Source organism: Enoplosus armatus, chromosome 19 (genome assembly GCF_043641665.1).
Source record: "Enoplosus armatus isolate fEnoArm2 chromosome 19, fEnoArm2.hap1, whole genome shotgun sequence".
Classification (NCBI taxonomy): Eukaryota; Metazoa; Chordata; class Actinopteri; order Centrarchiformes; family Enoplosidae; genus Enoplosus; species Enoplosus armatus.
In genome coordinates, this window is record NC_092198.1 from 9,634,503 (window position 1) to 9,659,571 (window position 25,069).

Consider the following 25,069-nt stretch of genomic DNA (forward strand, 5'->3'; position numbering starts at 1 on the left):
ATTGTGTGAATCTCAGCTGGCTGCATTTACTGTAAGATGTCTAACATGTCATTTCTGATTTATTAGACAATATCCTGTTAGCGGAGGTGGGAGAAATTAGAGCGAGAAATTACTACACAAAGCATCAACGGTCATTAGGTGTTTGTAGACTCACATATGATATCAATAGTACTGTATGTGTCTAAGCCACCAGGGCCTTCATTTGTATTCTCACATACCTGAAAGTTTAAAACTATATATTTGAGTAATAAATATATAAGCAGAAGTCTATTTGACTATAAGCTTTTAAACAAGGTGGTAATTAAACAAAATGCCCTGATTTTGTGGCTCCCAACCTAATAATCTACAGCATTTATTAAGTATACTGCAAGGATTTGATATTCTTATGGAAGCATAAACCTGCCAAGTTATTAATGCAATTTCATTAATTCCAAATACTATCTGCTGTTTTGCCAGAATACATTTTCCAAAACTGTATTCTAGAAACCACATTTGACTCCCAGACAGAAACACACACTGGCCTCAGAATATCTTCACCGCAAGGGCCGGACCAGAGATAGTTTAAAGGCAGATGGCTGCATTTAATCCAGTTTTGTCGCTGTGTTACATCTTAATGACCTGAATGTGTCTTGACGTCACACCTTGCTGAGCTGAGATGGAAACATCTCGGCCCTGGTTGTGTTTACACTACGGAGGGGATGGTGAGAGTGTAAGGGGGGATGTTGTGCACCTAGTTGTCTGGTCAGAAAGAGCAAGCAGTGAGAAATCCTTATTTGGTGAGAGAGGACAGTCAGCAAGTCTGGGCACAATCCTAAAAGACAAACACTCCCACAACACCAACTTCACCAGTTTCCTTCAGCGTGATTTGCATCTCTTTTAACCTCATCAGCAGCACCCCGTGCAGATGGTTAATGAGACTATTTTTATTATTGCCATGGAAACTGATTTTATACAGTTTTAGTGTGGAGTACTCAAGAAGTGCACTTCTGAGCCTTTAAGCTAAATTGGATAAAGTCACTTCCTAGCTGTAAGAAACCTGAACAAGGTGGCTCTCAGCTGAGCTGAGGGATTGTCAAGATACGTCAGTTTTACTTGAGACATTGTCAATTTTTTTCAGTGCTTCATTCTTCTGATTGAACCTGGAAGGATCTACCTCTTCGTCATGAAGAGGTTAATGTCCGCGACAACCACTGTAGTCTCATTTAGCCAATTTAGACACGTAAAAGCTTCAAAATTCACAAGTGGGGTATTTACTGACATATTTTATGTCGTAGAACAAAACATTGAAATCTCTTAAGCTTGTGTTAACCACCATTTCAGGCATCTAACCTGAAACCTGTTCAAAAAACCCATTGACTTCGAGATGAGTCAACCGGAGGTGTAAAAATGCTAACTCATTGGGTTTTAGGACTCATTCCTGCAGCACTCTATTATGTCTAACCTGGAAATTATCTCTGCAGTGTCTGATGGTGTTGTTTGGAGGAAGATCCTACTGTATGTCTTTTAGTAGGAACCCATTGGCCGATTTGACCAATTTTATGAAAAGTTAATAAATTACATCCCATTTGAGTTATGACCGGCTGTCGAACAAAGACAGAGAGTGAATAAGGCAAAAAAACAAAACAAAAGTTCTCAGAGAAACCACATGGGCTCTTTCTCAGTGGTGTCGGATTAACTGAAGAAATGTAAGAAATGGACTAAACATGTACCCCTCAAGTTATCATTTGGCAAGACTACAGCTGCATGCTAGCGGTGCTGTGAGGAGGTGCTTTGAGCTAAATGCTAACATGCTGATGTTTAATATAATGTTCACCATGTTTACCATTTTGCACGTTAACATGCTAACATTTTCTAATTAGAACTAAACACAAAGCACAGCTGATGCCAATGGGAATTTTGCAGGAATTGGTCACAAAAGTATTGAAAAGTTTTGACCTTATGATGGCGCTAGAGGAAAGCTAAGGGATCACCAAAGTTTCACAGTTCATCCTCAGGGGGACGTGACTGTTTGTACCAAACGTCTGCAGTTGTTGAGACATTTCACTCAAAACTACAAATGTCAACCTCATGGTGGCGCTAGATTAAAAGTCGGGGAATCACCAAATTCATGAGGATCTTTCCTCTGGGGAATACGACAGTCCATTCAGTAGTTCATGCTCATTGCTCACTGAAAAAATGACTAGCCTCTGAATGAGAAATTAGTCTGGAAAACTAACTTAGAGCACATTTTGTAGCCCCAGCAAACTAAGCTAAATGTCATACACCACAGCATTGACAGTTTTCATGTCATGGTTTGCAGCAAGCTCAGTAGCCATATTATATAAGTCAGATGTGAAGTCACACATCATTTATCTACATAAGAAATGTGCACATATCGAATCCTACAAGGATCAGCGCTGCTCTGGGATTTTGTTATAAAAAACTGTGGCTGGAGAATTCCTCAGTTTCACGGGGTAAACAATCTGCTGTGTGTGGCTCAGAGGATAAATCCTCTCATCAAACATGCACAATTCAGTCACAAGAATTCAGAAATTAGAACCAAAACGTTTTTAATTGCAAGATGTTGTATCAGTCACCTCAAACGGCTTAAAATAAAACCAGTGTTGCAAAGTCACAGAAATACAATCTTAAAATAGTTAAGTTAGTGTGTGTGTGTGTGTGTGTGTGTGTGTGTTACTCTATGCAGTGACTTCACACCAAAGCTATGCATGCAGAAAACTGTACATGGCAGTATGTTCATTCTACAATTGAAAAGCTAGCACAACACCACCATCATTAAAAGAAAAACATTACAATTAGTCAATATTCCCCCTAGAATACAAAGCAGAATCAGTGTTTAGGGCGGAGAGGTTGATTATAATAAAATGTCAACAGTTATTTCAGATCTATAAATTGCACCCAACCCTGAACAAAGCAAAAACAAAAAAACACCATCACTGCTACAAAAACACCTTGTAAGGCATAAAATATCATCATCATCTTTCTCACTCACAAACACTATACAACATATACACAGTCAAAACATAAAAACATTGGTGTGAGAGTCATCCAAAATACAGCAGTACTCTATAAAAAGGCATTTGGCTATGATAATGAAGATAATTAAAACCTACAGGGATAATAATAATAATAATAAAAAAGTCAAAGAGATACATCACCAGTAGAAAATCAAATGAAGAGGGTAAAATCAATTTCCGGAGAGGCACAACCAATACTGGGACTTCACCACAAATAAATCGCCACTTTCTTTCCAGAAATGCTTCGTGGCATTTGCTGAATCTGTCCCGCATTACAGGAGGTAATAATCTGCACGTCTGTTTTTCAGGTGTACTGTAAGTAGCATTTTGTCAAACGGCCTAGTTGGAGCCAATTCAGTTTGTTCAGCAGAAAATGAGCCGAGCACTCATTTCCGCTCGCAGTGTGTTGTCGATTTAGTGCACCACTTTCCATTAGTGTTGCGGCTAAGGCTAGATGGTTTAATTCCTTTTGTTTAAGGCTCTTTCTTGGATGTGTTTCAGGAAAGTGAGCCAGTGACACAGAGCGTGAGGAAGCTGATGTGGTATCAGGGGAAAGGCTTTGTTTGGATCAACAGTTCCAAGGCAGTTGTGTTAAATATTAAAACTTGTTGAGTTTTGTACAAGATAGACTTCACAGAGACCATCACTTATGACCTGCAGACCCTCCCACATAGTTATACTGAGGCCATGCCATGTATTGATCACACACACGCACACACATTAATATATACACAATGTACACACAAAACAGAGAATTCAACAACCTAAAAATGTTCAGATTTTAATATTAATCTCTGCTGGTGTTTAGGACTGGGTATGGGAATTTTTGACTTACCATGGATGTGTGACCCTTATCGAACAAGTCAACAACAGCTGTTCAAACAGAGGACCTCGGTCTCATACTTAAATGACGTCACTCTAACTGTATCTTTGTCATAATGTTACAGATGGGGTGGTGACTACGGTTCCCCAGAGTGGCCAATATTGAGAACTAATATTTTGAGAACTGTTAATTAGATAAAATGTTCTAATAATGTGTAATATCCCTTTGACAGTGATTTACACATTCAAGAGGTGTGAAAAATATTAAATAATTATCAGGAGGCATGAGTCATTTTTCAACACAGCCCTGTTATTTTAAGGTGACACGCATCTTGGGACGAGCAGTGAGATACAGCGTGTTAAAGATGTGTTTGCTGTCACAGTAAAACGTTGCCTGAAAAGAAAAAATACTATACCTGAATCTATACCTACTGAACAGCAAGCATCAGAGCCATGTATGGCTTGATCACAATAATGGCTCATTCTGCGCTCAGCGATTGTCAGATTTAGCTGCAAGTCACCATGATTTTGTTGAATGTGAATGTGTACTGGCTGTTTTACAAGTACACACAATTTTCCCCAACGATTTTAAGATGGAACATGTTTAACATATTGCACCCTTTCAGAGCAGCGATGTGGTGTCAGTGTCACAATGGAAAGGCCACTAAAGCACACTAGAGGCTAACGCTAAAGTCGGCATTTTAAGCCTTTGAAACAGACCATGTGACAATAAATCTAGTGTCATCTAACGCTGAAGCCCAGTGACATGTAATGCATCATTGAGTTGTATACACCTCTTACAGCAACCATTTTTATATACAGCGTTTTCTGAAGCTTTTTTCAGTTTTTTGTTTTTTTTCATCTGGCAAAATTCACAAGCCAATATGAATCAATATCTTAATTTTCTCACACAGTCATGTCCTCCCCTCTTCTTTTACTCCTACATCCTGTCATGAAGAAACACGTGGTCTGGTCTACAAGCTTTTTACAGATTTATGTTTTTTGTCAAATAGATCAAATAAAAAATATCAAAAGACACTGTTATGATTAGTAAACAAAATACAAACACACGTATCTGTTGTATTCCTTGTGACTGTACAGTTTCAGTCCCTTTTCCCATCCTGCTCCTTCAACTTCAAATGTAAATGTGGCCTGGCCTCAACCAATCAGCAGCGTGCAATCAGTATTTTACTCGACAGAGCAGTCAGCTGATTCTTTCTTTCTCTGGTGGCTAATTTATTGTCATGTCTCTGTCATTTAACAGACAGCTACAGGTCATCTCAAAGGTAAAGGTCACCAAACATGAGCGCGGCCTCTCTCAGACATCCTGAGGAAGACCCTGGTCTCTGTAGCCTGGGGGGAGAGGGTGGAGATGAAGAAAAGAGAGAGAAAGCCTTTTTAATGCTTGTAGAATAACAAATCTATTATCTGGCTTTTATGGCCCCAGTTAAGAGGGCTTTAAAGGGCTACATGCAATTACTAAACAATTTACTTTGAACTTTTGACAATAATCGCCTTTCTCCATTTAATTTAATTGAGCGTATTGAAGGCAAAGAGGTTGGCAACAACCAAAACGGAACTAGGCATTAGTGGCTAATGCTTTATCAAGTACTGGCTAACAAGGTTTTGCCATTATCCCAGCTTCACCAAAGAACAACAACAATGCTAGTCTGGCTTGTATTATGGTTTCAAACAAAAACTACACTTTAACTCCATCAGTGACGAAAAGGAAGCTTCTTTTATTAATGGGCCGACATTTCTAAAAACACAAGTGTAACAGCCTCACAAAGCACACAGTCAGTTTGCTTCGGTCATTGGGGTCTGGTAAGGATCAACAGGCCTTTGGCTAGCAAGGGTGTCATTTCAAGTAGATGATGAACAAGTCCTCTTGTAACCGAAACATCAAGAGGAATCCCTCCCGTTAATCTTTACCTCCTGTTTTTAAAGCTACCCTCTAGAGTTTTTCCACTACTAGTAGCGCTATGGAGCAATGTTTTTAAGAGTGGGTCCCCATCCACATGCACTCACTATTCCACCATCAACAAATTGGTTTTGCAAAGATTTTATGGGGAGGGAAAGTTTTTTTTAGGCCTCATAGATGCACACGTTTTAAAAACAGCAACATCATTTTGTTTACATTAAAAACTCTACTGGGCACTTTTAAACAAATCTTGGCAGCTGTTGGGAAACATCAAATTTCTTATCAATTCTCCACCAAATCTAAATACTTGCTTAAAAGTTTAAAAGTGTAGGTGAGTCAAATCATCATTTACACCATCCCTAACCTGACAAATGTCTTTTTCTGGAGCTTTTGAACCACACACACCATCTATCTTTATCTGTGGATGGAGTTTGCTCAGTTGTCATGGAGCTTTCAACCATATTACATGGTCCTCATCTCTATTTGGAACAACTGAGCAAACTCCAACTGCTGATCCAGACTGTGTGATTTTTTTACAGTCCTCAAAGTGCTGATGTGTCAACAGAGCCATCTACACGGCAATTCAGCAAACAATGACCATGTGATTCAGTTGAAAGTGCTGTTTCCAAGGTAAAAAATGAACTTTTAGTGTTTGAGCTCATGAGATTTATTCAGGCTGACTTTATAATATGCGACTCCCGTACGGTCCAGAAGAAAGATCATGAGAAAGGTCTAAATGAATGTTTTTGTAAGAACTTCTAAGCCTGGGAAATGTGGTTATTTGTTTTGGCTGACTCGATATCTATGTTAAATTTAGGCGAGCTGACAAGTCTCTAATTCTGAGACATGCTTCTATGTCCCTCCACAATTTTATCAACTCACTGTGGGACTGTTAGTGAGTAAATGAGAAACACCTACCATCAGAAACTTTCATTCATGAAGAGGGAGGAGAGAAGAGACAAGAGAGACAGTTATTTTCAAGTATTATCACACAGAATATCTTCAAAGTTGACTATTAAAGTAACACAAAACAGGCTTTTTGGACCAAAAGAGGAATTTCCACAGATCATCCTCTTTGAAGCCTCGCTTTAATTCAGATGCATTACATGATCAAATGAACACAAACACAGTAACAGAACCCTGGTTTGCCGGATCAATAAGCAGGAGTACAGAGACTGGAACAGAGGGAGACATAACGAGTAAAAATGGAAAAAAAAAACTGAAGAAGAAACTAAGGCATGGGGCGGCCAGAGAGTGGGAGGAATAATATGAGAGAGAGAGAGAGAGAGAGAGAGAGAGAGAGAGAGAGAGAGAGAGAGGGAGCAAGGATATGGCAAGATCAAATAGGAACAATCATTAGATAGAGAGAAAAAGACAGAAGGAAGGCGATCAGTGGGAGGAAGATAATACCACAATCATTAGATAGATGGAGGAAGAGAAGAGAGGGAGAAGAAATGGAAATGGAAAGAAAGAATACACTGATCATAAGCAACACAGGCTCATTAGAGAGGGAGCTGATAAATATGCTACATTATCAGAGTGGAGGAAGACAGAGGGAATAGCTGAATGAGAGCATAACTCCCAAAGCTTCCAAAGACATGTATTGTGGTGATAAAAAGTTGAATAATAATTGATGTTAGAAGCAAAAGGCATGCATGATTTCAGCCAGAGAATCTGACCTTCAGCGCTAACAGGAAAATGGTTCTCATGTTCAATATAAATATTCAATAAGCTGCTAGCCGCGAGCGCTAACGGGAGTATAGATTTTAGTTGAATTGAACAGTTGAATAAGACGTGTGCCCAGAAGCCTGAAAAACAGCAGGGAGCAGTGAACAAAAACACACCAGGGGGGCTGCTACCCTCCCACACACACAATTACTGTACCTCACACACAGTTTCTTGCAGGCTTGTGTGTACTTTCACACATTTGGTTGCACACGCAGGCAGTAATTACCTCACATAGTCACACTCATACACAAAAAAGGAGACAGTGTGTGTGTGTGTGTGTGTGTGTGTCTGCCTGAGGAGAAGACTCAGACTTTCTGACAGAGAAGGCGGTAAAACCTCTCCATCTCTGTTCTCTGCATCTACCTCTGCTTCTTTCTTTCTTATATCTGATGTTTCTGCAAGAAAAATCTAAAACCATTTAAATAAACTAGTGTTGTACAGAGCTGCTAAGATAAGGCTGGTGTTATTCTATATTGTCCTTATTGTCAACAAATCCCATGAAAAGACGGATGTAGTCGGACGTGTCTCAAACCCCCACACCTTTCCAACGTCAGATTTCTGTAACTTTCCGAAACCGACAATGCGACATTCACACCCAATTCACGCTGCGATTGGTCAGCTATGCGGAGGTGAGAAAGGAGCTGGGGTTTGAACTTCTCTCTCTAGCTCTCTTGACACAACTATTTCTGTCGTTTTTCATGTTAACAACCAAGTGCAACACTAATAATGTCCTTTAGGAGAGACTGAAAAATTTAATTTTTCTCCTCCCTATGACGCCTTTGAGTGTGGACACCTTATGAACTAGTTCTGATCGAGCAAAGCCCGACCCGTAGTCTCTCAATGCTTACTGACTTCCCCAAACTGTCTGTGGCTCTGCCCTAAGCCCTGGGTTCCTACTGAAGACATAAATGTTTTATCTTTATCACAAATACGTTGTTTAACCTTTTTTAAAAGGATAATAGTTTCCCAAAACAGCAGATCACTGTAGCTTAAAGCAAATGTTACTCTTTGTTGGGGACTATTTTCAACTGCGGATTAATACACATTTGGTGCATAGTAAGTATATACGGCAGCAGGAAAGTGTGTGTGGGAGTCAAAACAAACTACAGTACCCATATTCATTGTAGCAAAGCAACATGTCAACATGTGTTTTTAACACATATCAGACTTTGGGTGCACAGAAAATATTTGTAAGTAGAATCAGTTTGTTGCTGGTTTTTCATGGGATTTGTTGAAAAGCTAGAAACATTTAGAATATTGCCAGACTTATCCTTTAAATATTTCACTAAAAATAACTTGGAAAGTGAACTTTATATATTCATCATGTGAAGAAAAGGCACAAATAGGTCATAGAAAGTGACAAGAGTTCCACTGACCTATTTCTCAAATCTCTACAGGCTGTGTTAACCATAACCATGACCACTGTGTGACACCAATGTTAACCCTGACTCAGTTTCTAACCCTGCCACATGCGTGAGACAGACAAAAAGAAAAGAAAGGTGAAGAGCACAGAAGAGAAGACTGTCAGACAGAACGATAAACACAGCTAGACAAGTACTGACTTGCCAGGATGACCATGTCCATTCCCCAGAAGATGCTCATGATCCATCCAACCATGATAACAGCTGTCAGTATCTGGATGAGGGCGGCTGCCACGTTGAGCCAGAACACACAACACACACCTCGCTCTGAGATCAGCTCACTGCGAGCCCCACACAGCACCGTGAACGCTGAGATGAAGGTTCCTGTGGGACAAAAACAGCAAAACATCCGGTTACCAAAACCAAAAACTACACAGTTCGTTAAAAGTGTTTGATGTTTAACAGCCCTGATGTGGTACTTGGCTATTTCAGCAATGCATTTGGCTCCATTAAGTGTTTAGCCCAACATGACGCAAAGACTTTCCACTCTGGTTAATTTCTAATGATGTACACCAGTTAGCAGACATCATACTTTACAATGAAATAAACCAGAAGAGACAGATGCTTCTCTACTGAAAACATGACACAAGTAAATTCCAGTGTTATTCACAGCAGTGCTTTGAGCTAAATGCTAATGTCAGCATAGTGATATGCTCACAATGACCATACTCTAACATGCTAATGTTTAGCAGGTTACGTTAACATGCTAACCATGTTAGTTTAGCATGTTAGCATATGCTAATTAGCACTAAAGACAATGACTAATTGGAATGTCATTAGTTTTGCAGTATCGGATCACCAAAGGTTCATCGTACATAGAAGATATTATATACAGTAGATGGCGTTGTGAATGAACGCAGTCGCTGGACATGTGATATCTGTGTATGTAGTAAAATAATTATGATCAATCATAGCTAGTCACAAGGAGAGTTGCAGACATCCATTAGCTGAAAAATAACACTGGAAACAGAATAAAACTCTCCCCTGTCTAGAGGAAGTAACAGGTTCAGTACAGTGAGGCAGATTGTCAACTGAAGCCGCTCGACACAGCGATATCTCACACCGTCCACTCAGCGTCCCTGAGTAAGCGAGCCAGTACGTAAGTGGCCGCCGTTGGTGAGTATCTGTCCACGGCAGCAGTGGATCCATGCCTTGGAAAAGAGCACAGAAATATTGATGCTCACGTCCACTGAGCTGAAAACAGGATTATCTCTGTGGACAATCCTTGTTTGCCTGAATGAAATCTAATATCACTCCTTATCTGGTTGTCTGGAGACCTGGACCCTCCCAGGCCCCGGTCCTTGTACAGTAAATGCACTGTGTGTGTGTGTGTGTGTGCTGTGCATGTGTCACGCATGTGTGCCTCTGTGCACGCAAATCAGATTATTTCATTACAGGATGTTCCCATGACAACATTTCCTCAGGAATAGGATATAAATAAAATGGGATTTTTACAGTGTTTTATTTGGCATTGTTTCACATTGACTCACTAGCAGTGTTTGCTTCAGCCTACCTGACATCCATCCATTCATTTCTGTTAACGGGACAACTACTGCCAGTGTAGGTAGCACTTAGTAATGCTACCTACACTGGCCACTGGCTTTTTAATTGTGTTTTAATTGTGACTTTGAAATGTAACAGTACTGCAAATCAGTCAACCAAAATACAAAATGGCGTTCTTATAAATAAAGAGAAAAAGAAAGAAAATAAATAAATAAATAAAATTCTGACAGATGTACAAAAGCATGATTCCCACATGGGTATCAATTCTGTCCTGTCACTCATCCTGTGTGATATTCTGTCACCCAATCCTTTTTGCCAATGATTGCAGAAAAACACAGTACCTCCTAAAATATATAGTTTTGGACAGAATACAAACAGCACACATGTGACATTCACACATTTAACAGTGAATCATCATCCAGAATTGATGGAAGTCCCCGTTGCACATACTAGTGTACCCCCTTCTCATCAAATGAAACCCAAATCTTGATCCCAAGCACATTTAAGGGCTGCAGCAGTTTTATTCCCCTCTTATTCAAACAGCTTTCTGTATTATTTAGTAATATTTGTTCTATTTAAGCTATTCTTAATTTTCTGTCCCCAAAATGTTACATTACTCATCTGCTGACTATGGGGCTTGTATAATTGCACATATTTTTATTTGTGAGGCATGCCAGTTTACATTCAACATCTCTAAAGTGTCACTAAACTGGCTGGTTAAAATTAGTTGAATGAAATTAGACCTTCGTCTGTCTTTTGGTTCTCTAGTCGCCTTTAATTAGTCAGAATTTATTCCGAAAGTCTCATTAAGTCTCATTGAAACTGTCTGAATATGAGATGTTTTCTTAGTGGAGTCATTAAGTCGGAGAAATATTTTCATTGTACAAAATCAAATTATTCACAGAATCAGCTGATGCTTTCTCTCTGCAGGCTTTTTGCACCCTTTTGCAAACACTGAACTGAAAACTGTGAATACTGAATGCGACACAAGAAATGCCTGGTGGGCGTTGTGTGCATCATGGCCTTGGCCCTTCTCTTTCTGCCAGCTCCATTTCTTGTCACATTGGAGGAATTCAAATAACAGAGCAAGCCAAGCAGGTGGGGTGGGGGGTGGGAGGGAGGAGCAAGAGCGGCCGGGATGCCAGCTGCATCTTGTTTCTCAGAGCAAGGAAAGGCCAAAGTCAACTCATATAGAAGTTAGTTTCTTATCACTTTTTCTCCCTCAGTCTGCTTCTCTGTTTACACATCTCGCTTTCTGATTAACCATAAATTAGCCAGCCAACTTAAAAACTGAGAGCTCTGTCATGATGAATCTTTCTATAGAAACACTGACATACCAGATATACTCCAACTGTCCCATAATCTCTGACAAATTTGAATGTACGCCATAATATTTACTTTCACATGGCCTACACCGGCCTTATCTGGAATGGTTTCCAAAAAGTCAAACTCTGGTACAAGCACAATCCCAGAATAGTAAGCAGCCCTGGAAAAAGTAAAAGATAAAAAAAAAGGTTCACATGTGGAAGAGGAGAGGTGAATTAGATATTTCCTTTTCCTTTCTAGCTTTTAGCCGATGCTCATTTCAGAGCATCTCACAGAAAGAGCAACAGTGGGCTCAAATGAGATTCCACCCAAAGGCGATATGGTCTGATCAGACAGAGAAATGTTCAGGTCGCAGAGGCCACACCCACCAGCAGATGCTCTGGCTGCTGGTGGAGCTGCCCACCTCCAGACATGAGCCCTGATTGACAGCAAGCTGGGGGCTGAATGGTTACACATCACTTCCATCTCTGGCATGTAAAACAGGATTTATACAGTCTGGCTACTAGGCACCAGTCATTGAACAGTAGCTTTCTATCGTTAGTGTTGGAAGATATTTTCTGTACTGCCAACATGGTCAACATCTATGTCCATTAGTGCTGCAGCTAATGATTGTTTTTGGCATTTACTAAACTGCTTATTATTTTGATGATTGCTTAATTTAGCGTTTGGTCAATAAAATGTCAGGCAATAGTGAAAAGCAAAGAACCCAGAGCCCATGGTGACATTTTCAAACATCTGACATATTATCACCTTTTAGTTGATTTGAGGAACGTGTTAGCAAACAGTTGCCTTTTCACACATCCAGCAGATATGGAGCAACTTTAGCAGGATTGTGTTTCTGGCCATCTGATAAATGTAAGTCAAATATTCACACCACTTTTTTTGGTCCCTACCAACTCCTTAAAGAAATATTGTATTATATAGAATATAATTTTTTGGCTTCATGCGCCACTGAGCAACTTTCATAGAAATCAACGGGAGCCCTGCCTCTGACGCTGTATCCCGTTCTCTTTATACATCCATGGCTTTAATGACACTTAGACGACCACACAGCTTCAGTACAGTAACCTGGAAGGGACACACAGAGGCTAACTACAGAAGCCTATTACAAGTTGCACAGGTGCGATTCACAATAGCAATACATTACACACTGCGGAGCCAACCACAGCCTTCACTCTCCTCCCTTTAGCTGTGATCTCAGCATCTGTGTGTCCGTGCTGGAGACTAGAGAGAAAGCTCTGTTTTTAAACGTCTCTGTTCTGCTCTCAGTATTGTTGTAGCTTCTACCTGAATCTCTGTGGTTTGGAGTTTCATAAGCAGGAAAAGTCCCCTGATATGTGTCTGATCAGCGAGAAAAGCTGCTCTGCTGAAATTGTCCAAGAGATCAGCATCAGATTTCTGTGCTTGCTCATTATCCTACCAGTGTCTCGTTTCATGAGCAAAAGTTAATGGAACAAAACAAGTCATGGCTTCAAATATGCCAGCAGTTGGACGTTAAGGGAAATATCCAAAATCATTTGAAGGAAATCTTCTGTTAATGCAAGATTAATTCTTTACCACAGGCAATATCAAAGCAGTAAAAAAAAAAATCTATTATTTCACTGTTCCATGCTTAATAGCTGCTGACCTCTTACAGCGCCTTTCAAAGTGCCCATTATTGATCTAAACAAAGCAAACCATCAAGGAAATAACTTGCTGTCTCTGAATGTGTGCTGTTGGAAAGAAAAATGAACAGATGTGTTCAGTAATCCTCTGCACTGCAATAATAAAGGTTTAATAAACATTTAATCGTCTCAGTTAGAGAGATCTACTCTAACAATCCTCCATGTGTGGAAAGCTCTTCAATCCTCTGTATGTCGCATGTGGGAGATTGTGTGTGTATGTGTCTATGTGTGTGTGCCTTGATATTACCCAGACTAATGACTATAATTACACAGAGAACTCCACAAAGCACCCACTGGTAGTGTGGGAGGTTAATGATGGAGTGTAAGAGTGTGAAAGACAGGCAGACAGAGAGAAAGAAAGAGAAGGAGACAAAAAACAGAGGGGGGAAGGGAAAGAAAAGGAGAAATTAAAGGAGAAAGATGGTGTACTGTAAAGCAGTGTTGGGCAACTTGAAAAATATGGGAAATTGGATATCACTGTTTGAAAAAATAATTACATTACTTTTCAAATCTTATTGGACACAGAGGATCAAATTCTGATAATACAGTCGTAGTATTTTGGTCACATGTCCTGAATTAGAAGAAACTGCTGACCATCAACAGCAACAGCTAGCTTAGCTCCGGCTGTGACTGCAGGTAGCTCTCAAGAAGTCCCGTCCTTACCAGGAGGCCATTACTCCACTTCTGGCAGGAGCTAGTCTCCTCCCCACACTTCCAGCCCCTGTGCTAAGCTAACACGACCCGGAGTAGTCTCTCTACTGAATCAACAATATGGTCATGTTGTGCAGTATAGAGCCCTTTATAAGCCTTACAGCCATCCACAATATGTGCAACTCATTCTTAGTGTTGATCAGAGTCAGAATACATGATGTAGGTGGTGATTTCCAGGGTGCAATAAAACAAGAGGGACATCCTATTTCCCCTTCGGTCCTATATAGATAGAAGTCCCGAAGTGCACACACACAAACTCACAAACATCCAGAGGCAAGATGTCAACATGAGCACGTAAACTTATGCAGTGCCTCCAATACACATACCATCAATCACACGCAAGTGCGCACACTCACAGACTCACACGTGACCTCTGCCTCCCACACTGAAGGTTAAATCATACATTGACTTCAGCTCTCTGTGTCGAAGCCTCACACTTTCCAATCCTTTTATGGCAAAGATCGTGATACAACTAGATTAACTAGCTGTAAGTTTCCTTCGTAACAAGTATTTATAATTATTTACCAAGCCAACAGCTCTTTAATCAGTTTACACTGCACTGATTAACAGCTTCTGTGGTACTCGCCAGAAGAGTTTTACTCTGTCTTCATTACAATGCGGGGACAATCTAAGGTTCAGGCAACATAACGTCAGGAAGGATTAATGTAAAGCTAAAACAAGCGGACCCGAGAGAAGGAGGTTGTCAGAATGAATCCTCCAACTCGCTGTAGAGCTCTGGGTGTAGAACATAGAACAAAACACTGCACAAGGACTGCATACAGCCCATGGCGTGGAAATACACCCTTTTCTTTCGCATTTGAGGCTCGCTTAAGAAAAATAAAACCTGCTTGTTGATTATATATCTTTAATTTATGGACCCATATTTTTTGTTAGTTTGGAGGAGAATTTTTCTCATTACAAAAAAAAAAGTCATGCTTTAACATGTGAAATGTCATCTGATCTCACCGGTCAACATGCGTTTCTTTTAATCATAACCACAATCTTTTCTTAACCACAATCAAGTACTTTTAGTTATCTAATCTTAAAGGAATAATTTGACATTTTAAGGAATATTCTGATTTGCCGTCTTTCTGAGAGTTAGATGAGAAGATCGATGCCAGTCTCGATTTAGCTTAGCATTAACACTGGAGGCTGGGGAAGCAGCTAGCCTAGCTCTGGCCAAAGTTCAAAAATATGTGTACCAGCAACAACTTCTTGACAGATTATCTGTCCGCCCATGCACCTCTATGCAGTACTTCTGCACTGTACCTCTGTACCTGGTTGCCTCACTGCTTCAGGCTGTTGTTCACCAGAGGAATAGTTACAGCACTTAACTCCCACAACCTCAGCTTGTCATTTTTTCTGTTTGTGTATGGATTGAACAAATGAGATATGTGGTTACTGAACTTTGGAGGTGCTGGTAGGGATATTTTTTAACTTTGGACAGAGCAGGCTAGCTGCTTCCCCCTGCTTCCAGTATTTATGCAAAGCTAAAGTAATTGCCTCCTGGTTGGCGCAATAACATGAGAGTGGTATCAATCTTCTAATCTAACTCTCAGCAAGAAAGTAAATGAGCGAATTTCCCAAAATGTTAAACTATTCCTTCAACCAAACATCAACCACAGAGGTGACCGATCAGAAAAAGGTTAAAATGAATAGTTTATGCAGCAGTTGTAACAGTCACAAAGTGTCTCACATTAACACCAGAGACCAGAATTCACAACCCCTGGTCTCCTACTAACAGTCAACTTTAAATAGTTTTACATTTTAGGAACCTTATATTTATGTATGTATATATCAATGTAATTTTTGCAAAAAGTGACTTCCGTTTTGAAAGTTAATGTTTCCAGTTCAGGCGAGTTTTTAAGTTTCAGGGTTTTTTTAGTTTTTCCCTGCGATGTTACAGTAGCAAACAATACCAAGGAGCCAGGTGCTGTTACACAAAATGCCCTGAACAGACTTTGTATATCTGTTGTGCTATAAAAGTGTGTTACATTATTTGTCATTTTACAGTGCTAATGTGTGTCTGTGTGTGTGTGTGTGTGTGTATGTGTGTGTGTGTGTGTGTGTGTGTGTTTGTTCATACACCTGTGTGTGCATGTCCGCAGGATATTGTGTTCTGCTCTGACTCTTGTCCAAATTCAATTACACATTTCTAAATTTTATTTTGGCTGCAGGATGAATAGAATAAGCTGCTGTTTTCAGTCTCAGTCAATCACCCAAACGACATTGACACTCACACACACACACACACACACACACACACACAAACACACACGTGTGCATTGTGTTCATTTCAGTCAGTGTTGTCATGGCAACTAGCCGCAGTTATTCAATGAAATGTCAAGGCATTCAGGCCAACCTACATACACACATACACGCACCTAGATGAGGTGTTGCCTTGAAGCTTTTCATACATGTTGGGGGCAGTTTTTAAGGCAACATGTGAGGGCAACACTCCTGCCATAAGTGGGGGAAACTGATTATTCGGGTCAGGGTGTTTGCTGACCGTGTTTTCTCACACGGCTGTTTGTGACATTTTAAAGCAGTCAATGATTCGACATTTACCGTCAAAAGGTTGCAACAAATGTTGAGACAGTTGAATATGTGTAAAAGTGAGAGGAACAGGATGAATGAACAAGAGAAAAGATTTCGGATTTGGTATCTGAAGCCTTCATCAGCGGGCGAAAGACCACAGAGAAAGCAACAGAGAGAAAGAGAAGATGGAAGATGAAGAGGAGAGGACAAACACACACAAACACACAGACACACAATAAGTCTCCAAGGATTTATGACCAATAGATCCGAGGCGAGGGGTGAGGACACATCATAGGTTATTCGGCGATGGACTCGGCTCTGAGTGATCGCTATGGAGACATCAGTCTCGTAATTCCTTCAGAGAAAAACATCTGAGTTTGTGTTTCTCTCTCTGTTGATTTGTGTTCTTTGTATTTGTTTCTTCTTCTTTGTTTTCTCTTCACAGTGTTCTGTCTTTCACTATGTGATTTTTACTTCAGTAACTGCTACATATTTATATGCTTTCCTAAAATGAATGTTGTTATTATCAAGTGCTGCTGCTTTTGAACTGAACCACTGAACTAACCTAGATTAGTGAATGAGCCTGATCTCAATGTGTTACTTACCTATGAGGGATTTCATATACCAACATGAGCGTTATTCAGTGACATGTGAATGTGTGCAGTGTGTGTGTGTGTCAGTCTGGCTCCACTGTACAAAGTGAGGATCAACAAATCGATGAGGTTGATGCTGCATTCTGAGTGTGTGTGTGTCTTTAGCTACTAGATGTTGTTACATAATCTTACTATACACAGACACGCATGCACAGACATCCAAACAAGTGGAGGATTGTGCACTGGAAATTAGATGAAAGGGGTTAGGACAGAACAGGCATCCTAACAACAGAAAACGATCTGGATCTGCATCAAAATACACATAGTGAAAGAATGAGACAGATGTTTCTAGAATACCTAGAAGTAGTATACCGTTATACATGGCTGGAAAGTTTAAAGTGAGTCAGACTCAGCACTACTGAGTTAAAGGATTTGAATTCATCATGTTGCATCCAGTTTTGTAGGATCGCTTAGAGTTGTAAACGTGTGTCCAGGAGTAACTTATTTGAAATTGCCAACCAAAATTTGGTCAATTTTCCAAAAAACTAATGAGCAACTTTTTTTCAGGGTCATCAAAATACACTCAGTGTCGACTTAGTCCTTGTGAAACAGACAGTACTTTTTGAACTCAGCACCTGGACAAAGCAGATGAGTTTTACACACTGATCACTTCATTAGTTACACCTAAGAAATCGAATAAAATCCAATACAACAGCTCAGCGATACATTATACCTTATTTTATATTTATATTTATATTACCTTATTTTTATCATTATTATATTATTATCATATTATCTGTCAAGGTAGAAGTTATGGCTGAGCAGCTTTACAGACTTTTTACCTGAGAGAAATAGTGTATTATGATTGGTCACATGGTGGTGTATATTATATATGCTGCGGGTGTTTCTTCTCTACTGTGATCTTGAGCACAAAAACAAACACATGAGGTGATCAGTTGGGGAGTCGCCCACCAGATGAATGTGTACCTTTGCTGCAGAGAGGATCATCTTCCATGATCCTCTATGAGGCAACACAGAGGACATCAGTTCATCACGGCAGGCTGATAAAGAGCTAATTTTTCTTCCTTTGAAACTGCAACCTTGCAAATAGAAAAGGCTCAATGGAAAGGCTCGGGTTCAACTTGGAGCGACAAGCAGGATCGCGGTTGTCATTTTGCAGGCGAAAATAGAAACAGTGATGGCTGAAATGTCAGAATTCAGAGTGGATAATGTATATAATTACATGTTAACATTTCCTGTTTAAAATGAGCTTCTAAGCTACATCTACAGTGTCAAGATTTCTACCCGTGATGATGTCTCCACCTGCTGTGAGGATGTATTCACCCGCAGTGATGATGTCTGTACCTGTGTAGTGATGACATCTAGACACCACATGTACTGTGTGTGTTAACACCTGGCAGACTGCAGGCTGTGTGTGTTTACGCCCTGACACTCTTGTTTTAACATGAGGTGTGGATGGGGTCTCTCACTATCTTTCTTTTTACCAAGCAGGAAAATACACAGACATGCACACACATAGGCAGATTGAGAGTGATAAAGATGTGTCTTGTACATTTAACGTTAATAGAAATTAGAGAGTAGTTTTTTTTTTTGTGTGTTGAGTTATGTGTGGGAATGGTAGAGCAATTGAGACTTTGTAAGTAAGCTGGACACAGTTTAAGTTTATTTTCTGATCCATTTTTGGCTCGTAGAAAACTTCCCATGCAACTTTTATGGTCACTCTACATTCTCCTCTGATATTTATTTAATTTTGTCTTCATGTTTGTTTATCTTGTTATTTGCTGGCACGCCTGCTTGCATCACATCTAGAAACCCTCCATGTCCGTCTGTCTTCCAGTTTCACCACCGCTCGCTCTCTTATTTCACTATTTTCAACCCTGCACGTGTCTCACATTTGCTCTCTTCGTTTCTTAACTTTGTCTATTTGTCTTTGTCTCTGATGTTTACGCAGAGAAACACAGAAACAACGAGTTCTGAGTGAATTACAGGTGGAGAGAAGAGGAGAGTGTGAACCCAGACTTACCGAGTCCGGGTATGAAGGTGTTCAGAAACAGACAGATGACAGCCAGAGGGAAAGGCATTGTGGGTATCGCAGCCCGCAGAGGTCCCTTCTTCTCCCTGACCTCCACCACCACTCCCCCACCTGCTGTTGGGGCCCCTGCCATGGCTTTGGCCCCAAGATTGTCCCCGGTCTTAACGCGCCCTTGTTCTGTTCCTCCTTCTTTCTGTGCCATCTCTCTTTTCTTTCTTCTCCTCTATCAGGTTTATGTCTTAAGACTAATAATAGTTAGCACTAAGCTGGTATAAAAAAAATCTGTTGATTGATTTTCTCCTTTGAGAGTTAGATAAAACATTCAGCAGTACATCTCAACAGCTTGCTCATAAATCACATTCACTAGCAAATAAATAACAACATCAACAAGTTGTTTAAAAGTAGTGTAAGTCTATGGTAAAGTAGTGTAAGTCTATTCCAGAGGAATACAATGAAATATACTGTAAGTCAATTTTAAAAACCTTCAGACTGATCCGAGGAATATCCTGCTTCCCTGGAGAGCAGTTATCTCCAGTAATGCCTCTGTTAGATTGTGAATTTCCCCTCAATGTCACCTCACAGCTGTTTAGGTCCCACCAAGAAGTCCGAAGTACAGCAAGACTTGTTCTTGGAGAAATCTCTTTAAGACTGTTGACTTATCCTCATTTGAAATCCCTTAAAAGTGACCACACTGTCTCATCAGAGGTCAGTGATGTCTGCCATGTGTTTCCATGTCCAACAAGTTCTTAAGGAGGGTTGACAGTTGAGGGTGACAGTTCCCCCTTAAAATTGTTTGAGTATCTTCAGAAAAAGAAATCCTCGAAAGATGCGCAGCTCTTTCCAGTAATGTCCTCTGAAGTCTTCCTTTCTTTCTTTCTTTCAGTCAAATCAACCCACTCACCTCTCCAAGACAAAGACAAAGTGCACACAACAACCCCCCTCTTTCTACTACATCTCCCTCTCTCTCTCCCTCTCTCCTTCTCTCTCTCTCCCTCTCTCCCCTTCCCTCCACTCCATTTAAAGGAACAGTGCACCAGTGTTACCGTTTAATGAGATCTCATTCAACAAGCCTTTACTGAGTGCACCTGAATCCGATGAGTGATTATAGTTGCACTGGATGACTTCACGCATTCAGCTCCCATTCTAGTTATTAAGAGGATGAACTTAAAGGAGACCCTGGAAAATGTTTGTTATAGCTTGATGCTAATAGATTATAGTTTTGTTTGTTTACATCTATTTTATTCATTCAGACATTCACAAGAGATTTGAGTGAGCAGAGAGAGATGGTGGCCAGGAGAAAATAATAGTTCATTATAGCCGATGCCAATGATAATGTAATATTGTGAAGCATGTTTTCAAACCTAATTGTTGCTCATCCCTGTGAATATATACCTAGACTTATGGCTATAAGCAAAGGTATACTGACAAATAAAGACACATGAAAGGAAGGACAACAGGGAACGTAGAAGAGGAAGAAAGGAAGAAAAAGTAGAAGAGATATTGAGGCAGAAAAGATGAAAACGTGGAGAGGACGCAGACAGACGGCAGACAGAAGAGACAGTGTCAATATCTCAGTAATTATTCATGCAACCCAATCCCCTAAAGATCCGACATATCTTTCTGTCCCCTCACTCTCCATCTTCCTCCCCTAACTCTATATCCCTCACTTTCATTTAATTCCCTCTCTCTCACTTCTTCCCCTCCTCTTCTTCCTCACCTCTTCTCCACTCTGTCGGCATGACCTCTATTTAAACACAAGTGGCAAAAAACACAATGAAAATCAGTGCAACCTTGAGATTATTAGCAGCCTTTATGTGTGTGTCTCTCTCTTATCTCTATTTGGTCTCCTAGCAACCCAGGAAGCTGTAGGTAATTATACAGAAGATATTGATCTCTAGGTTTTTGGTCCCTTCTTCTCCTCTCTTTCTCATCTCCCCTCTCCCTCTCTCTCTTAATTTCTGTTAAATTCCCGCTTTTAATTTCCTTTTAACCTTCTTTGAAACACACAAGATAGCTGCTATAGAAGGTGGCTTTACTTTTTTGTCATGCAAAGCGGCATAATCATGTGTCTGACGGCGCAGGACTCAGAGAAATCTGGACCACTGAACTCAATCATCATTGGATTGTTCAGCCAAAGACACGCAGTGTAATGTGCTGATGCTTATTACCATGACAACGTGACAGGAAAAGTTACACGGCAGCCGTCTTAAAGTGACATTCTGGTTCTGAGAGTTTCACCAGTGACACCAGAAGTCTACGTCTGTTAGGCTGCTGATAAATTACCAGCATGGGACAGGTGATTTACAGGCTAATTGAGCATTGTAATAACCCTCTAATTGTGTGTGTGTGTGTGTGTGTGTGTGTTCTAGCAAGCAATATTCAACAATATATGATATGAACTGTAACTGTTGCTCTGGAGTCTGTCAACTGTTTGTTTTTGTTTGTTGACTGTCTGCTACCATTGCCTTGTTTTGTGTACCTGCAGCAGAGCCTGGAGTGTGTGTGTGTGTGTGTGTGTGTGAGAGTGTGTGTGTGTGTGTGTGTGTGTGTGTGTGTGTGTGTGTGTGTGTGTGTGTGTGTGAGTGTGTATGAGTGAGTGGCAGGCGTTGGTCTTGCCACATGTCACACTTTTGTTGCTAAAAATATTCTTGCACATTTGTCTGTGTGAACCTCTTTTACTTTTTCTCTGTCTTATTGCCTCTGCACACACACACACACACACACACACACACACATTCTCTCTCTTTAATTTATGTTGATCCCATCTGTCAGGAAAAGCTGACATCACACAGTGGTTATTTATATACGTATGTGTGTTCACATGTGTGTGTGTGTGTGTGTGTGTGTGTGTGTGTGTGTGTGTGTGTTCACATGTGTGTGTGTGTGTGCTCCTGATGACACCCCTTTGTGTTCCTCACCGCAGACTGCATCATCGCCACACTGACTTTAACGTTCACACTCTCCTTTTCTCCCTCTCTGTAACGCCACATGAATTCCCTACACCAGTCTATCACAGAGGATTGTATTTATATGCAGCTCTTTATGAACAGACATCATTTTATTGTTACGATAAAGCAACAGGAAGATGCAGTAAAGACAGAAACCTCCTTTGTGCTCACCAACATTGGAGCTTCTTCAATGCAGTGTCACTGAATCATTTGCGGATTCAGTGATCATTACATGTGTTTATATAATAATAATAGTCATTTCTAGAGCTAAAACTGTTGAATTCAATGTGAAGCCAGTTGAAATAATACAATACAATTTTCAGGTTCTTGTACTTTACGTGAGTATTTCATGATACTTTAAACTACATTTCAGTGGGCAATATTATACTTTTTACTCTACTACATTTAGCTGACAGCTGTAGTTACTAATGCTGTGCCGATTAAGATGCTGCATTTAAAAACATATGATAAACTTGTACAATATAATGCATTTTGGCTTGTGACCTCTTACCAAAAAGCAGCGTCTAGTTGGGACCACCGTCACATTTCAGATGCACTGTTAGATCAGTGTTAACAATCTAATAATGTCATACACTGTAATGATATCACTCACAGGAGCCATTTTTCTAGCTTTTGATCCTTAAACTACACTTTGTTGATAATACTTTTGTACTTTTACTTAGGTAGTATTTTAATGAAGGACTAAGTAAAGGATATGAATACTTCTTCCACCCCTGGTGACTGTAAAACCTCCGGCTGCTTGCTTGTGTCCTCATTTCTCTCTGCTACAGGTAGGTCACGCTGACAGACTGCTCATATGCAAATTTAATAGGACACCTCCAAGACTCCCTTCATGGTCTCATGAGTATTTTCACCGAACTACCAGCAAATCCAAAGTGTTGAAGCAAGATTAGAGTGAGATATGGAGGCTTTTAATCATTTTTATTTATTAACATGATTGTTGATGATCATCACAATTGCAAGCAAGAAGCACTTGAGCTGCCCCGTCTCCCGCCTGATTTTTTTCCCCCTCATTTATATGCAAATCTATGCAGCAAGGTCCTCAAAAATCTAACCAGGCCATCTCCTCTATCGGGCCGTCTGTGGTGTAAGTATTAAGCCTTTGTCATGAGCTTTCATTGAGTAATTGTGCTCACAAGATGGTGTATGTACACACACAAATACGAAGCAGCATGGAAGGTGGCGGGACATCAAAATAAAAATTTGGGTCTGAAACTATTTAAAGAAAAGCTGGGTGATGATGTCACGGCATTGACGTCATTTGAGGTGTTGTTCTGGGGCAGAAATGTCCAGGAAGTCTAACAAAGTAAGAGCACAGGCATTTAAGCTCGCCACCTACAGTCTGGTCTTTTCCGCGATATATTTCCCCTCAAGTGTGTTTTATTTTAGCACTGACCCAAAACAGTAGCCATCTGAGAGGGTTTTTAGTCGTCAGATTTTACTTGGTAGCTACATAACTCCATAACTGACAGTTGAGTTGAGATCCTTCAAACAGCATCTCACTGAGCTACTGTTCTCAGGGGTGCAATTAGAAATAAGATTAAACAACTCCTCAGTTTGCTGCAGTCGACCAAGAGCAATAAAAACCTGGCTTTGGAAACCCCTGTGAAACATTTTTGGACCTTAGAGTGTGAAAAAAAGAGAAGAGCGACATCTGCTGGTCAAAGAGGTTCATCTCACACTAAACTGCAAATAATCATCCCAGACTTGAAAGTGATGGTTTGTGCCGGACTAAAGCACAGGTTGCCACTTCACCACCACTTCTGCTTGGCTCAGAGATCATTATGGTGTGACGTTAGCCTGGACCAGGTCTTGGGTCATGATGATCTTCTGGACCCATGGCTGAGACGGGTCGGCGCAGACTCTAAGACCGCTCTGCATCGTAAAGCTAAAACAGAGACAAAATTTGTTGGTGCCATTTTCAGTGAGCCATTTTTGTACATTTAAACATACAAGGCCAATAAAGGTGATTCTGAACTGTTGAAGTTTAATAACAGGAGATAAGACACTCACATCACAGCTTCTTTTGAACACCTGTTGTCTGTGTAACTGTAGCTCACCACCCTGTTCATAGGCAACCTTGTGGAAGACAACTTAAAACAGCAGCCAGCTGGACCAGCGCCGCATGGGAAACCCGGAAAGAAACAGAAATGTTATGGACAGACAGAGAGACTAAGCTGTATTCAACACATTACATTAACGTTTTCCAATTTCACTTTGAACCCGTTAGAAAACATGCAATTATGTTGTGAGACCTCCCGTAATGAAGAAGGCTGTGGCTTGGTTTGATTCTGACCTGATTCAACATTTTCATTTAAATGCTCTTAACAGTGTAATAAAGCTTTAATTCATGAGAAGCTTTTAGACTTTTTCCCTCCCAACAGTTAGACAGTTTAAACCTGATTAGGCTGACTCTGCCTTTAATGAGTAGCTTTTGTTTATTTTCAACCCAGTCTCTTTTTAACTCATGGAACCGTATCATTGATTAATTTGACCTTTTATCAGACAACACTTAATTGATCCCCAAGAGAGATATTAAAAAAATATTACAGAAACCTAAAGATAGATTTGCCCTTAAAGAAAAGAAATAAGTCAGCTTACATTCAGATGCCACCAAAGATGACAAAAGCAAGACACAGGTCACCAGAATGATAGGGTTCTTCGTCATCATGCCTGCCTGTCTATCTTGTTGTATTGAAGGTGTCTGTCTTCTTTCTGTCTGCTTCACTCACAGTCCCTCACTTTTATTATGCTGCTAGTCAGGTGAGTGTGTGTGTGTGTGTGTGTCCTTGTGTTACTCATG

General features: G+C 40.3%; 2 protein-coding genes across 2 annotated transcripts; both read right to left on the bottom strand.

The window, feature by feature from the left end:
* Positions 1 to 5,157: 5,157 nt before the first annotated feature.
* On the bottom strand, positions 5,158 to 19,499 carry stum (stum, mechanosensory transduction mediator homolog). Its single transcript, XM_070926409.1, has 4 exons — positions 19,289 to 19,499; positions 9,051 to 9,233; positions 6,679 to 6,687; positions 5,158 to 5,192 (listed from the first exon to the last, which is right to left on the bottom strand). The coding sequence occupies exons 1-4, from the start codon at positions 19,497 to 19,499 to the stop codon at positions 5,158 to 5,160; spliced, it is 438 nt and encodes a 145-aa protein (XP_070782510.1).
* Positions 19,500 to 24,048: 4,549 nt separating this feature from the next.
* On the bottom strand, positions 24,049 to 24,937 carry LOC139302615 (C-C motif chemokine 4-like). The gene is made up of 3 exons (XM_070926316.1): positions 24,868 to 24,937; positions 24,282 to 24,376; positions 24,049 to 24,174 (listed from the first exon to the last, which is right to left on the bottom strand). Exons 1-3 carry the CDS (start codon positions 24,935 to 24,937, stop codon positions 24,049 to 24,051), a joined length of 291 nt encoding a protein of 96 aa, XP_070782417.1.
* Between the last annotated feature and the right edge of the window lie 132 nt (positions 24,938 to 25,069).

Coding starts and splice junctions, on each gene's coding strand:
- LOC139302615 (XM_070926316.1), bottom strand. CDS start 24,937: ATGATGACGAAGAACCCTATCATTCTGGTGACCTGTGTCTTGCTTTTG. Junction 24,377..24,867: donor ATCTTTGGTGGCATCTGAAT/GTAAGCTGACTT, acceptor GCGCTGGTCCAG/CTGGCTGCTGTTTTAAGTTG. Junction 24,175..24,281: donor GGTGTTCAAAAGAAGCTGTG/ATGTGAGTGTCT, acceptor AATGGCACCAAC/AAATTTTGTCTCTGTTTTAG.
- stum (XM_070926409.1), bottom strand. CDS start 19,499: ATGGCACAGAAAGAAGGAGGAACAGAACAAGGGCGCGTTAAGACCGGG. Junction 9,234..19,288: donor CACCTTCATACCCGGACTCG/GTAAGTCTGGGT, acceptor TTTGTCCCACAG/GAACCTTCATCTCAGCGTTC.